This window comes from Eublepharis macularius, chromosome 6 (genome assembly GCF_028583425.1).
Source record: "Eublepharis macularius isolate TG4126 chromosome 6, MPM_Emac_v1.0, whole genome shotgun sequence".
Taxonomy (NCBI): domain Eukaryota; kingdom Metazoa; phylum Chordata; class Lepidosauria; order Squamata; family Eublepharidae; genus Eublepharis; species Eublepharis macularius.
This window is the reverse complement of record NC_072795.1, coordinates 82583573-82598889: the sequence shown is the minus strand read 5'-3', so window position 1 is coordinate 82598889 and position 15317 is coordinate 82583573. Positions and strand designations below refer to the sequence as shown.

Here is a 15317-nt window from a genome sequence, read left to right as displayed (position 1 = left end):
TGTATTACAAAACATTAAAACCAATATGCAGCTAACAACAGAAGCACCAGTCATTGGCTGCAAAAGGGCAACCTCAGCTAAATAGCTTTACATTGCTTCCGGAAGTAAACAAGGCTTGGACACAAACGAGCTTCCACAGGGAGCGAGTTCGATAGCCTGGGAGTTACCACTGAGCTAGCTTGCTCTCACGCCCTTGATGTTCTAACTTGGTGCATAAATAACACTTCTTGGAAAGCATCCCTGGTAGATTTCAAGGGCTATAATGGGTCATAGTGACGCCCTTATATGAAATTGCAAACAAATATTTCATGTAAATTCTGTTTTTGTAAAGTTACAGTAGATATATTCTGCTGCTGGGATGAGAGAATATATTTCCTCTTCTCTTGCAGCTGTAATTTTATTTACTATTTCAACTTCAGCTTTTTCTTGGTGTTTTTTAATTTAAAAGGGGGTGTTTGTGATGCTATGAAGAAACACTAGAAAGGGATAGCTGACAAGGAAAAAATTAAAAATTGGATAAAAAGTAAATGAATAATGTCATATTACTAAAAAGATGAGAGGCTAATTTGTGCCGACTTTTTGCTAATTTTGTTCAAGCCTCAAAATGAGGAGCTGTCACCCGTTCTGTGTAGCACTGATGACAGTGCCAATGATCCATGAAATAAGCTGCCGCTGGCTTTGTTCTGATAAGAATGAACAAATCTGCACAATGTACGGCTCCCTGAATCTCATTTTCATACTTGCATGCAGGCTAAAAGAAATAAGCTGTTTGCAGGCTTGATTAATCAGACATTTGAGGGGGTTTTGTCTCTTTGATCTCTTTCGTCTCCTAGGTAACTTGCTTGACATTAATGTTGAGCTTGAGTAAAGACAATCAGGAATTGTAGACCAAACTGATATAAAAATTAAAGACCTTAGCACTTTAAGTACTTCAGTAATGGTTCCGCTTTACTTCAGAAAACATCTGTTTTCATTTAATTAAAGAACAAAAGTGAATAGCATAAATATTTTTCATAGAAACCTGTTATTCCACAAAAAAGTTGAAGTATGATAATTGGTATTTTTTAATAAGTACCTTTATACTGTTACTGTTTGGAAAGAGTAGATTCAGAAATTCATTGTAAGATATCCTTGATAACTATAAAATTTTAATGAAAAATCATAGATAACAGGTTTGCAGTTATGCTGTATTAAGCTGCAAAAGCAAGATTTTGAAATGATTATCTGTAAACTTCAATAAACTGATTTTTGCTTCCTAGAAAACTAACTTGATTAAAAAGTTTGTCTTTTTAAAATCTGTACTATGTTACAAGGATGAACCCACATAGCTACATTACTTCCCAATATGATTTACACAGTTTAAACCTATAAAATGGAAAGGAATTTTTTAAAATGTCGCAGTGCGTTTGCTTGAGGTTATGCAAACGCTTTTACAAATCTTCCAAGTGGCTGTAAAGATGAATGCCTCAAGGGTCTAGCCAGGGCCCTGCTTTTCCAACCAGCTAAAGCCCTTATCTTAAATCCAAGCAAAGTACCATTAATCTTTTTGAAAGACCTTTTATGGCTTTTAATATATCCCAAATTAGAACATTTTACACCCTTGGTTCCTGAAATGTGGTGATAAAAAGCCTTTAGAGCTTAATTTTCCTTACTGCGTGCTCTGACCAATTTGCAGTTCTTTGTGATAATGTTTAGACACCTTAATTAAAATGCAGCAAAATATTGGATGTTCTATATGGAAAATGCTGATACTTTGACTACACAAGAAATTGTTTTATATATTTTATTCATGTTTTATTGCTTCTTACCAGCATTTCATTTTGTTACATTATCTGATGACCTGGATCACTTTTTTAAAAAATGTAAAGCCATTGACCAAGAATTTAAGGAACTTATTTTGGGCCATGAGGGTGTGTGTTGGGGCAGGGATGGGAGGGCAATGTGCCTAGGCTGAACCAGACATGGCTGTGTTTAATTGTCCACAGCCCATCAGTCCATGAAGAGTTGCTTATGCTCTTTGCAGCCTGTTCATAGGCACACTAATACTGCAAAGGGATAGAATGTTTTTACCTGTTTTAGAGATACATTTTGCCAAGGCTGGGGGAGTCATGAGGCAGCAATCCAGAGAACTCTGAACTCAGACAGACCCCCATTGTTATCAGTGGAAGGCAAACAGTTGCAAGCTACTCCCTTGCTAACAGTAGATAAGTCTCGCTCTGTGTAAGGACAGACTTGAATAGTTTAAAAATGTATATATAGGCATGTAGAATATGTATGAGGGTAGTATTTGTAAAGGGACAATTTAATTCCTAATATAAAAGCCAGCTGCTCCCTATGGTCTAAAATTACTGTTCATACCCATACCCAATTTCTGGCTTACTGTACTAACAGTGAAATCCTAAGTAGAGTTATTCCAGTCAAAGCCTGTTGAAATCAATGGGTTTAGACTGGAATAACTCTGTTTAGGATTGCGCTGTAATACAAGTATGGCGCTGTCTTGCATAATTCCTGTTTAATGGTTAAAGTATAGGTTGATTTGATGGATTTCTACTTCATACTCATGAAGTATTAGCCCTGGTAAGTCTTTTTTTTCCTAAGAATGAGTTATAGTTGGGTCAATTTAAATGATTGTCACAGAATGCATTACAGTTTGAAATATATTTTACCTACAAAAATGCACATCAAACCACAGTGGAGTTTAATTATATAATGGTAAGAGAATCACTTGTGATGCCAGAATTTCAGATTTTGGGTATTCATGAACTGCACTCCAACTGCACTCTGCTTTGTACAAGTAGAGACTAGTGTTTATTATTTGGTAAGCTCTCTGTGTAAATCGTGTGTGTGTGTGTGTGTGTGTGTGTGTGTGTGTGTGAGAGAGAGAGAGAGAGAGAGAGAGAGAGACTGTCAGTGGCACCAAAGAAAACATTGAAGCTCGCCTGATGTGAACTTTTATGTGTGCATCAGCCAAATAACCACAACCACTGAACTAAAGCTAAAGTTTATGCTGAGCCATTTGGTCCATCAACAGCATCTAGCAAAGACTCTAATTTCTGTACTATGCAGTACATAAGGGACTAGCAGGACCACAGTGAATTAATTTTATCTCCCAGTAGACATAATGGAAATAGCTCTGTGATATTAGATCCAGTGAGGATCAAATTCTTAATATTCTTCAATATCGTTTGCTCTTATCATTCTATTTGCTTTAACTTAAAATGGCAACCAGAGATTAAAACTTCTTGATCTGGATAGTATATACACAAGAAGCTAGACAGTAAAGCCCCTCCCAGTTATTTACTATGAGGAATTATACATGTATCTAAATGGCAGGTTAATAAGACAGAACATGGGGTATCATGATAAATATACCACATTTACAGTTTGAACAGTAGGCAGTAATCTTCCAGCACTATTTATAAATAGCATACTTGTGTTTCCTTATCAGTCTTAAATATATGAAAAGTTAGAAGATAACCAGTGAGAGCAGGCAGCTGTGATGGACTCAGCTTCAGAGGCTTAGATTTCCAGTCAGTGAGCTATGATTGACATGTTTCCCCCCCCCCCCCCATGTGGCTAGCCTGAAATGGCAGTTGGGGATGGAATGTTGGGGAAGCTGGCAGTGGGAGTTGGAGAGTAAACAAGGGAGCGAAAGGAGAGTTGGAGCCTGGCTTTTGACCAGAGAGGGTCAGCCAGAGAATCGTCAGTATGAAGAAGAAATGTTTGCGAAGCACTGTTAGTCCTAGGACTAAAGTGGGGAAAACCAGCAGTAACTCCTGCTTAGACTTGAGAGATCTGGGAATTATAGAGGGCCAAGGAAGTGGGTAGAAAGGAGTCCCCCCTTCAGTGTCAGGAACAGGGTTATAGCTCATAACTATAACACCTGCCCAGTATCTAGTAAGGGTTTGTCTCAGTGGAGCACCCTTAAGTCTGGAGAGGAGGGGAAGTTGTGCTGTGTCTGTGCTTTGAAAGTAGAGCATTTGTGAAACAGTGTCAACCTCTGAAAGAAGCCAGCAACCTAGTGTTATACCAAGTGTTTTGTGCCTCACACCAGTGAAGTTCCTGTACAAAAACCTTCCTGTTTCTCCAGTTCAAACACCTGCCTACCTGCCTTTTGATTTGACTGTAAATAAACCTTCTGTTACCTTTTGAACCTCCCCAAGCCTTGTGTGCCAGTTTCTGCTAAAGGGAAGCTCAAACCCCTGATCTGTTCCCTACTAAGACTTGTCTGGGTAACCATTTTTAATAGTCCTTAAGGGTGGGACAAGAAGGAAAGTTGAAACTTATCATCAACCACTCTACCAGAGGCTTCCCAGCCCAGTATACAGCTTCACGGGCTTAAAGAGGAGAAGTTTTACCTCAGGGTAGGGGAAGGTCAGCCTAAGCCTGAGTGGGTTTGTGGCAGCAGCACAGCAAACAAAAGAGGGAATTTGCATATGTGCCTACATACCTATATTTCTCTATGGATGCATGCCTACATCCCAATCCACTCACTCAGTGTGCAAATTCAAATGGAGGGAAGAAGGCTACTCCCTCCCATAACTTCCACTGATCCCCTGTGCTCATGCAGTCTCTCCTTTCTGCACCTTCTTCCACATCCCTCTGTTTCTGTCGTCTAGCCTCCTCTCCCTCATCTAAGGCAACCTTTGCCATTTAAAGTGGTATGTTTATGTCTCCTTGTATAGTTCTTGTTCATACTAACTCATGTAGTTTTGCTGTTTAGGGACAGCAAAATGATTCCTAGTTCTATTTGCAACAGTGAAGAACTGACATTTTGTCTTGATGGTCAGCAATGCAACCCTAAGCAGAGTTACACATTTCTAAATCCATTTACATGAATTTAAAGCAGGCTTTCAGGTTCCCACCAGTGGTGGTGAATCCTCTGCCACCATTAGGCACTTCCTACTGCCACTCAGCTGGGCGATGAGAAAAAAATAAGTAGGAAAACGAGGGGTGACAGATGATGTCTAACGTGCTGACATTGCACCACATGTACCTGGAAGTGATGTTAGCACATTTCCAGGGATACTCTAGCATTTGGGCAAGAGTTTTTAATCACTTCTGGGTGCATAAAGAGTAAAGTCAGTGCATTACTAGCAACATCATTTTGTGGCCACTGAGGTCCTGGGAAGTCTCCTACTGGTTGACAACTTAAAGTAGTGTAGCTCTGCTTATGGTTATACTGTTAACAACCATAGTATGTACTATCAGAACTAGAGATGGGCATGAACTGTGAAAATGGTGGTTCGTGGTTCATGAACCAGTTCGTTTGGTTCATGGTTCATCATTTCTGGAGGCTATAGAATGACCCCCTTGACAGTCAGAGATGCCAAACTCACAGAGATGCCAAACTCATAGGGAGCCTTCAGCATGCACTCTTACAGCCATGAATGCAAATTGACTTGTATTGGCAGCTCCCAGCACCTCAGCCCCCAAGAGCCCAAATCTGCAGGATGCCTACTGCTCTTTGGTCGTGACCTGGGAGTTTGACTGCACGGGGATGACGGGCTCCTGGGATGGAGGTGGCTCGCCACACTTCCCTACCCTGGTGCCTGGGAGTCAGTCACCCACATGCCTCCACATAGGGGACATGGATTATGGTGGTGACTGTCCCTTGCGGGCCCCAGAGACAGTCACCTGCCTGCCTCCTCATTTGGGACATGGTTTCTGTAGTTGGGGAAACCATGAGTGCAGCAGTCAAACAAGCTTGCTTGTGTGGGTGGATTTTTGATGAGGTGGAGGGGGCATGCCTGTGCTGCATCTTGTGACTCCCTTAAATAGACTTCCACACCCACCTGTATATATGGAATCTTCTCCTGTGTCCCCCTCAGATCTCAATCACTGTTTGTAATCACATAGAATGGCTCATATTCCAACGACAGTGAAAGGATGGTTTCTGAAGTTGCTTGTTATAGGATTAAATTTTTCTGGTTTGCACCTCTGGAAAGTATGTAATCTATCATGATTTGTTACATAACATGCTAGTCATATTTACATGCTTGGTGGATAAAATCACTGTTAAAGCAAATTGAATTGTAATTTAATTCTTTCTGGTATAATTTAAATTGGTTCTGACATTTTAAATAAAATAATAAACTCATAAATACTCAGTACAAATGTGTAGTATTTTCTGTACATTTTCCTATGTTAATTTCATACTCTGAGACTTTCAGAGCATCTCTCCAGCTCTTCCTTTAAAAATTACATCCAGAAAAAGACGCCTGTGCAATCAAGTAATGCAGCCAACCTGCTAGCCAATACATGCTTAAATGAAAACTCAATGAAATGTATTATTGTTGCATGGTCACCTCTGCCTTGTTTTCAATTGTACTAAAATTAAGTCTGATGTATACTTGAGCTTAACTTTCTGTTGCTGACTTTAACCCAGCATAGGTTTGTCCTGACAAAGAGGTGGGTATAGGCTACTGGGTGAATAATAAAGTTTCTCATCCAGATCTTCAGCATTCCACTAATTTATTGGAATATGTGAGTAAATAATGGGTGAGTGGGGAAGATGGTGACGAGAAGGTAACACTGTTGAAAGCTGCTCTGTTAGCCGGCTGAAATTCTCCTTATCTGAGTACCCTAGGGAACTGACCTCTATATTGTGGTTGGGTACTGTTTGAAGCTTTGGCTAAAGCTATAAAACAATAAATCTGTGTGGATGTAGTGACTAGAAGCTTAGAAGCTCAGACCCGGAAGTATGGGGACTGGGAAGCGGTCACGAGATAAGGAAAATGTATCTTACTTACCAGCTACTAAACAAACAAAAATTATGGAGTTTTTTCCTCTGGAATCAGGAAATGTCATCGTTGTACCTGTCTCAAACTCCTTTGCCCCCCTGGCTTCCCTGGCAGCGAGTGCCAACAGAGGAAGCGAAAAAAGGGGAGGGGTGGATAAACAACTCGCAGCTTCCCTAGATAATCATTCACTTAATGTGGAGCAATTCAGCAAGGATGTAAAATGAAAAGATCTACTGCCGTTGAAGGAGGAGTCAGATGGTGACAAGAGCTAGAAACTTTATTGAACAAATTGATGTACTAAATTATCAGAACTAAGAACTATATTCACAGATCCCTAAAGGAAATATTTGATCTTATTGAAAAAACATCACACTTAATGAATCTTACAAAACAAAGAACTGGGCATTAAACATGGGAGGCAGTCTGGACTCTCAGGAAATTTCAACTGTAACATCTCCTCCCAGCTTCCCCCAAGGTTGCCAACAAGTGACTGAAGAGGATAAAAAGAAGCTGGTGGATACAGCTATCCATACAGCTACCCATACTTACAAGATTGCAAAGTTTGCTTAACTGTCTGTCCTTATAAAGGCCAAATAATGAACTTTTTTAAAGCATGTAATAAAACATTTAAGCATCTTGCTAAAGAAAAACTGGTTATTTTTTTCATATGAGCTCAGTTGAAGTCCTTAATAGACCTATTCAGGTGCTTTTCTTTAAAACGAAAAAGGTCCTTTTGTTGTTGATGTCACACAAATGGCTCCTAAAACAAAGGAGTTTTTCCAACCAGAGTTTTTCATAATGAAAAAATCTCCCCTCTTCTGACCAGCCATCTACACAAGCCTAGAGTAGCTGAGCCTGAGAAGCAAGGCCTACTTTGGCAACGGAGACAACAAAACCTGCAGAAATTTACACCGCTTGGGGAAAATATCCATTTGGAGAACTCGACAGAACAAAATCTACTGTTATCCTTCACTAATCTTCCAAAGGCAGAACATTTAGAAAACATGGACATATTAGAGGGGCTGATGTCCAATCTCCAAGAATCAGCAAAATATGCTGACATATCAGAAGGATATGTATCGGCTAGTAGCGATTTCAGGGTCTCAGATGTGCAACTTCCAAAAGCTTTTGGAATGGAATATCTCAAATTTTATGGAAGAGATGAACATCATAGACCTCAACTCCCCCTTTGTTGGATATGCAGGACTGTGAAAAAATAGTCACCAGCACAGCCTCTCTTTTGCAACCTCTGCAATCCTCTCAGATAATTACAAATAAGGATGTAACAAGAAACACAGTCCTTTGTCATCTACCTCAAATGATAGAAACTGCCCCAAGTACAATGGTTGCATTTTTAACGATTCAGAGAAAACCCTTCATAACATCGAAAAAGCAAATTGACAATCACTAACCATCTTTTCCAGGAATATAGCAGGCTGGAGGTCTAAAATTCATGATGTGGACTTTTATTGACTATATAAGGCAATTTGGTATCATTTTTTTTACAGGAGACTTGGATGATAGATGCCATTGAATTGTCAAATTACTGGACGGCCTCAACACTTGCAACAAATGGCCCAAGGGGGGGAGAGTATATTAGTATATTCGTATCAACAGCCCTGAAAGCCTCCATAAAAAACTTCAACTTGATTTGCGACCCATACTGGAAAATCTATGGGAATACCATTGGTCAGGTAAAAGCATTTCAGTGCCTAGGAGTCACTTTCACTCATAATGCCAAGTACATGGCACATGCAATCTCAACAGCTAATGCTGCGGAAAAGAATGCTAATGCTATTCTCAGATTTTACCGGAAAGAGAGCTCAGGTTTTATACCGGCGGCCCTGAATCTCTTTCAAGCAAAATCTTTAGCTCAACTCTTGTATGCGTCGCAAATCCGTTTAATTTCTAATATTAAGATCCTTGAAAGGATTCAATCTATAAATTTCTCAAACCCCTGTTTAATGCACCAAGATGCACTTCAAATGCTGTTCTTAGGCAGGAAGCAGGCTTACCTAGAGTAGAGCTAAAAATCTGGGAGCATGTGATTTGGTACTGGCTAAAGATCCATTTTAACCTGAAGGGCTAAATTCCCCTTCTCTCAGCTGCTGAGCCTTACCGTCCTTGGTCTACAGTGATAATAGATAAGATCAGAACGATTGGTTTAAATCCAGAAGAGCTCTTTGCTGTGGGATTGAGTAAGGCAAAAGATCTAATCTCACAAAGACTGACTGATACAGAGTTCCAAAATAATGAAGCTATTCTTTCTATATACTATTCTAAATAGGCGGCCATGTCACGTAGCCGCATCATACCTGTCGGATATCACATACGAGGAATACAGACGGGCCTTTTCAGGAGCACATTTTGACTCAGTTCCCTCTGCAGTTTTATATGGCAAGTTCTGTCATCTACCGTTACAGCAGTGTTGTTGTCCCTGCTCTAAAAAAAGTGGTTAAGTCAGTTGTAAACAACCTACTACATTGTGAGTTTTACCAAGAAGAAAGAACTCAATTGATTATTCTACTTCTTACTAGATTTAAACCCTTGCAGTATTTTATGAATTTTAAGACTGAAACTCTGCAGGAATATCACTTAGAAGACACGCAGAAATCTGTTTCCTATGTGGTAGCTAAGTTCTGTGCATGAACAATTTGAAAACAAAAATCCTTGATTGACGGAACTTTGAATTAGTGTGCCCTTTTAAAGATTTTAGATGTATAGTCTGATTTTACAACTTGTAACTGTTCTTTTTTCTAAATATATTTTAAATTTTAACTCTTAGTGGTTAATCTGTAATTGCTGGTTATATGACTGTAATAAATTGGAATACGCACAGTTAAGCTCTCGTGGTGGCTTAAGGCAGAATAAATGTTAGCCAAGTGAAAATTTTGTTGTTTTGTTCATTCCTCTTACTAATTCCACCTGTGTATGTTCTTCTCTCCTTAGCTTGGTGTGAAAATTACCAAAGCTGTTGCTTGCCGAAATTTCGTAAAAACAAAACAAGATGCAGAAGCGTCTCAGGAAGCCCAAAAGAAAAAGAAGCTTGCATGGGGGTGTGTCATTAGCCTTCTTTATTTTAAAACTAATAGTGAGTCTGAGTGAATTTAACTCAGAGAATCTTGAATGTTTTCTTCCTTCAAATTGGTTTTACTAATCCTTATTTGTGTAATTTGACCTTGGTTTTTTCCTTAAGTAGTACATCTGTTTAATGTAGAATCTTTGCTTCAACTGATACATTATTCAAATGTTTATACTTTCCCATTTGTAATTACTTGAGTATTTAAAAGCATAGCTCCAGTTTAGCCATAGCTGCTAAATGAAATTTGATTGAAAACTCCCCAAAGTCTACTTTGGTAGATACTGACATTTGTTTGTATTTCTTTTTAGATTTGAAGCCAAGAAAAGATGGGAAACAAAAAGCAACATGGGATACATGTAGTTAGTTTGTGCCTTGGACAGAAGGAAAAAAGCATTTTAAAGATAAAGGAAAGAGTTTGTTAGTACTGAGAATACATAAATTATATTTTTCGTTAGCATTGTTTGTGCAGATGGATGGATCACTGCGGAGTAATTTAGTTTGTGTTCCATACTTCATAAGGTATCTCTGGAATATCTCAAAACTTGGGTCTTTATCACTGAAAATGTTTCCAATTTATTCCCTTTAACACATACTCAAGATTTAGTTTCTTGTTTGTTGTGGAACTATTAAGAATATAATTTTGAAAATAGCTGTGTAAATTTAGGTATTTATTAGTACCAGAAGCAATCTTTATTTAAAGTAAAATACGGCATTTGGAATTCCTTTCTTTAAATAATGAGAAAAGATATTTCCTTAAAACTAAACATAATGCAAGTAAATTGACAATATCCCTGTCTCTACTGCAGAAGCTTCTGCAAATGTTTGTCACTGGTTGGTTTGAGTTAAACTGGTAAATTTTACTCTGTATCAACCAAGATTAACTGTTTCAAGAACAAAGAATTAGATTAACTTTATGGTGATTTACTATGTTGAAGGACTTTAAACTAAAACAATGTGCCAAGAAATAGTAATTTCAAGTTTTGTAACAGCCCAGGTTTTTACCCTAACACAGAGTAATTCATTCTTCTTTAGTAGCCCTGAGGATGTTTGATTCTGTCCCTCCCCCTCACTGGAAAACTGTATTTCACAAAGATGAGAGTTTGCAATATTGCTATCTCATGTCAACTGTAATTGGTTACACTGGCAATTAAATACACAGCAAAGTCTGTAAATCACCACCAAACAGGTTTCTACCACAGAGTACCATAAATCTGTAAACCCTTGGAGAAAGGTTTTTTTCATATTTAGGAAAGGAGGATATACTGCCCTTTCTTTACAAATAGGAATTTTATCAAACAAAATAAACCTATTATTTCCCCCTGCTATTTGAAAGAGTAATGCAATACCCAAGTGATCACATTGCGGCATATACTTAGATGGAGTGGGTTGGATTCAGAAAAGGAAATCCAAAATTTACACTTGCAATATAGCTCTTGCACAAGTGGAAACACCAAAAAAAGACTCTGGTATCTCCTTGCACTGAATCAAACACATTGTATCCCAACTTGTGTATCTACTTCTGCAAGATCTTGTGCTCCACTGGGCACCATAAGATACAAGGAAGAAAGCACTGGGTGTTACACAAGATCTTAGGCAAGCAGAACTGGATCCAAGCCATTGTGTGCAAAATTTCCAGATCTTTCTTCATTCTGTTTATGTATAAAGTGTTGGAATTTCAACTATTTGTATGTATGTATGTATGTATTTAAAATGTTTCTGTGTTGTCTTTTCACTCAAATACAGTCGCCAAAGCAGTGAACCTTAAAACATTTGAAAACATTTCAACACACACAAATCAGGGAGAAGAGTCAATAACAGCTATTAGGAGAATATCAAACAAAGCAAAAAAGTTTTTATCCATTTGAAGAAGAAAATGATAATGGCAGACGAATCTCCCTGAGGAAGGAGTTCCAAAGTTTGGACACCACAACTAAGTAGTTCCTTTCTTGGGTTTCCACTCATCTAACCTTAGACAGTCTGTCAAGTTGCCAGCCCCAAGACCAATGGGCCTTTAAAAGTCAATGCCAGCACCTTCATTTGAGCCCAGAAGTCAAGTGGGAGCCATTGTAGATGGAACAAGTGATATGTTCCTTATGACACTTATGAACTGTGGCACATAGGACCTGCAAATATTTCCAGTTAGGGGGTAATGTGTAGTGTTTGTATATATGTAGGTGCTATACTCACATTTCAGCACAGACAGAACATTGAGTTACAAAAGGGGGCAGTGCTAGTAAGCATACTTCTCTGTGCATGTTGACTTGTTCCAATATATGTTGTATGTAGAGGAGATAATCTATTGGGAAAAAGATGTTTGGGTTAAATAAGCACATACAAAGTTGTTATAGGACTGGATGGGAAAGAATAGCAAATGTTAATGCTTACTCAGACTTGGGAAGATATGGAAAGCTGGCAGCATGAACAGTTGAAAAGGCTATTGATGGTATGGAGTTATTTCCCTCTGGAATCTCAAGGACAGATGCACATGGGAGGTCATCTCATTTAACTTCAGGGAAATGGTCTTTGAGACCCAGGTTCAGTTCCTGGTTGCTGTGGAAGCTCACTGAGTGACCTTGGGTTGGTCATTCTCAGTTTAACTTATCTCACACAGTTATCATAGAGGGGGGTTGATATATGCTACCCTGAGCTCCTTGGAGGAAGGGCAGGAAAAAAAATACTAAATATTAAAATATGCACAAAAGTATGTGTTGGACAGTGGAGGTTTAAATAATGGCAGTTTAGAGGGGACAATAATAAAGCATTGCTGTATTGTATATAAATTCCATAAGGCTTGATTGCATCTGATGAAAGGGAATGGAGCTTCCTAGTTGTTTTTGAAGATCTGTAGATGGGATTCTTAATACGCATTTTGTTTGACAGTGGAGTCTGCTAATCAAATGTTGTGGATGCTTCTGGCTAGCTCCTCTGCAGGCATTGGAATATTCAGGGGAGGATTCCTTCTGATTTTGGGGATGAAGAAGCAGCATTAATGGCAATATGATCCAAAGGAAATAAATCTCCAAAAGGGGAGGGGGAGTTACTATCTTGTAGTAGTGTTCTGGCTTTCCAGAGGAGATCTGCTGTTTTATAAGGAGAGAACCACAGCACATAAGTTACATTAATGTTTCATTGGATATTATCCAGATTCTTGTTTTGAATATTCAGAGAGGATTGAATACTTAAAGTGGTATTGCATTTATTTAATAAAAGTTTCTACATACTACTGTCGTATCTGATGAGTGGTCTGTTGCTGTGTTCATAAGATGTTTTTGTATGACTATGCAAAACTTTAATGATTTTATGAACTAGGCTGCTTTTAGGTATTATTTTATGAATTAGGTTTTTTTCCTTAACGCACGCACACAACAGTTTACTGATATATTTATAGAATCATAGAATCATAGGGTTGGAAGGGACCTCTAGGGTTGTCTAGTCTAAACCCCTGCACGATGCAGGAAATTCACAACTACCCCCCCCCCACTGCTCCAGTGACCCCTGCTCCATGCCCATTTGTTAGTAATGGGTGACTAGTACAAGAATACTGTAATCTAGAGATAGTTTTAGTTCTTGGTGAGCAAAATTAGTGATCTAGTAAAAATAGTGTTAATTTCTATATCATTTGACAAAACAATGATATTTAATAATTTATAGGGAAAGCAGATTGGTTTTAACAGACACACTTTTTAAATAGATCCACACTGTAGGATAACATGTTTCTGGATCTAAAAATAACTAATTTGCTTTACTTTGATAGTAACAATTTAATATTTAGAGTATCTTATTTAATGTGCTTTTGCATAGCATGATTATATTGCACAAACTTTGTTTCTGGGACTTTTATTTATTCTGTTAAAGTTGTTAGCAGTTCATGTTGGGTAGAATATTTAGCAACTAGGATGGCCACTAAGTTGCTCAGATTGACTCATATCATTATCTGGGCATTTGTTTTCTGCCAACAAATATCCACTCACCAAGGTGGCAACACAAGTGTCTTTAAGAAAATGCCTGCTGGTCAGCTGTTTGACAGTGACTGGCTCTTTGACAGCTCACTGTCTGATAATCAGCTGGGAAGCCAGGAGAAACAAGACACTCATAGCTGAGGTGCAGGGCTGGTAGCAGTTTCCCACAGGAATTACTCAAATCCCATAGATGTTCCAGAGGGATGGAACCTCCAAATGGGTGGCCCCAGGATGAGCTAGGCCCTTCATAATGCAAAGAGAAATTGGCCGGGGGAACACACTGGCTCTTGTTCCTCAGCAAGGTCAGGAGAGAGGCCGGAGAACAAAGGCGAAGAAAAATCTCTTTCAGTAATGCCTGTGGGAGGGTATGCAGTGCCCCTTGCTGATCAAGATCTTCCAGACTCAGGCAGGACCTCTGCTGTGGGCATATGGATTCTCAAAGGAATTTGTTTTGGAACAAGCTTACTTATACGCAAAGGTTGTGTGTGAAATTAGACTTCCAGATAGTGGCTTAGAAACCATGGTTTATTTTAAGTACGGTTGGTTTGTGAAACCAAGATTCAGCTTGCAGATGATTGCCCAAATCCAGTTTGCCTTGACAAATGCCAATTTCACAGCTTTGATTTTTTTAACTGGGCAACCAGACAGGATGAAGCCAGGGTGTTTGTATTCACAGTCTGCATGAAACTATAGATTGGCATTAACTGTGGTTAATAAACCAAATTCAAAGCATGGTTTTAGATCCTGGTTTGACAGGCCCAAGTAACTAGCTACTGGAGTGGTCCACTGTCATACTAACCATAGTTTAATTAATGAACTGAGCCATTGAGCTTCAGGTGTATCTAGCAGAAAGTCAAGCTTCTAGGATTACCTCCTGGATTTGTTTCTTTGAAGCAGTCCCTAGTAAACATATTATCTGTTAGAATTTAATCCCTTTTAATTTTATTTACTTTAGTTATAGCTTAGATCTCTCACTTGAGATTCCAAGTGGGTTATAAAATACAAATAATACAATCAGATAACATAAGACATCCAATAACGAAATATAGGACTAGGATTACAAAATTAGAAAACAATGCAAACAAAAAACAATGTAAAACATGATATACCATAAACAATGCAGAAAATACAAAAAAGAAGACTGCAGTTAAGAACAAGATAATACTCTAAACAGTGGAATAGACTACAATCCTGTTCTCTTTATAAAAGTGCTCTCCTGAACCATTCCATTATATTACGCCCTATTCTGTTTATAAAATATCCTCCTCAATAATTCTGTTTAACACAATCTGATACAACTGCTGCAAGAACCTTCCTGACTTCCTTAGGCAGGCCATTCCACAAGGTGGGAGCTGCAAGAGAGTGCGTGTCCAGTTTCCAGGGTGGCAACTTTCAGAAGGTTAGCACAATTTGCTATAAAAGCTGCCAACATTGAGTGATTTTGTTAAATTGCAATAGGGATGAAGTTGTATGACTGGTGTGTATTACTGTTTTTCTGATGCAGCTCCTTGATTGTGTATATTTAAATTTCTT

The 15317-nt window shown here is 38.6% G+C and overlaps 1 protein-coding gene across 1 annotated transcript in view; it reads left to right on the top strand.

Annotated features, from left to right (window-relative positions):
* FAM204A (family with sequence similarity 204 member A) overlaps positions 1 to 13048 on the top strand; it is a 32497-nt gene extending 19449 nt beyond the window's left edge. Inside the window, exons 7-8 of the mRNA XM_054983577.1 lie at positions 9693 to 9799; positions 10134 to 13048. Of these exons, the coding sequence (XP_054839552.1) occupies positions 9693 to 9799; positions 10134 to 10185 (159 nt within the window). The 3' untranslated portion in view covers positions 10186 to 13048. The remainder of the gene's footprint in view (positions 1 to 9692; positions 9800 to 10133) is intronic.
* The last annotated feature ends 2269 nt before the right edge of the window (positions 13049 to 15317 follow it).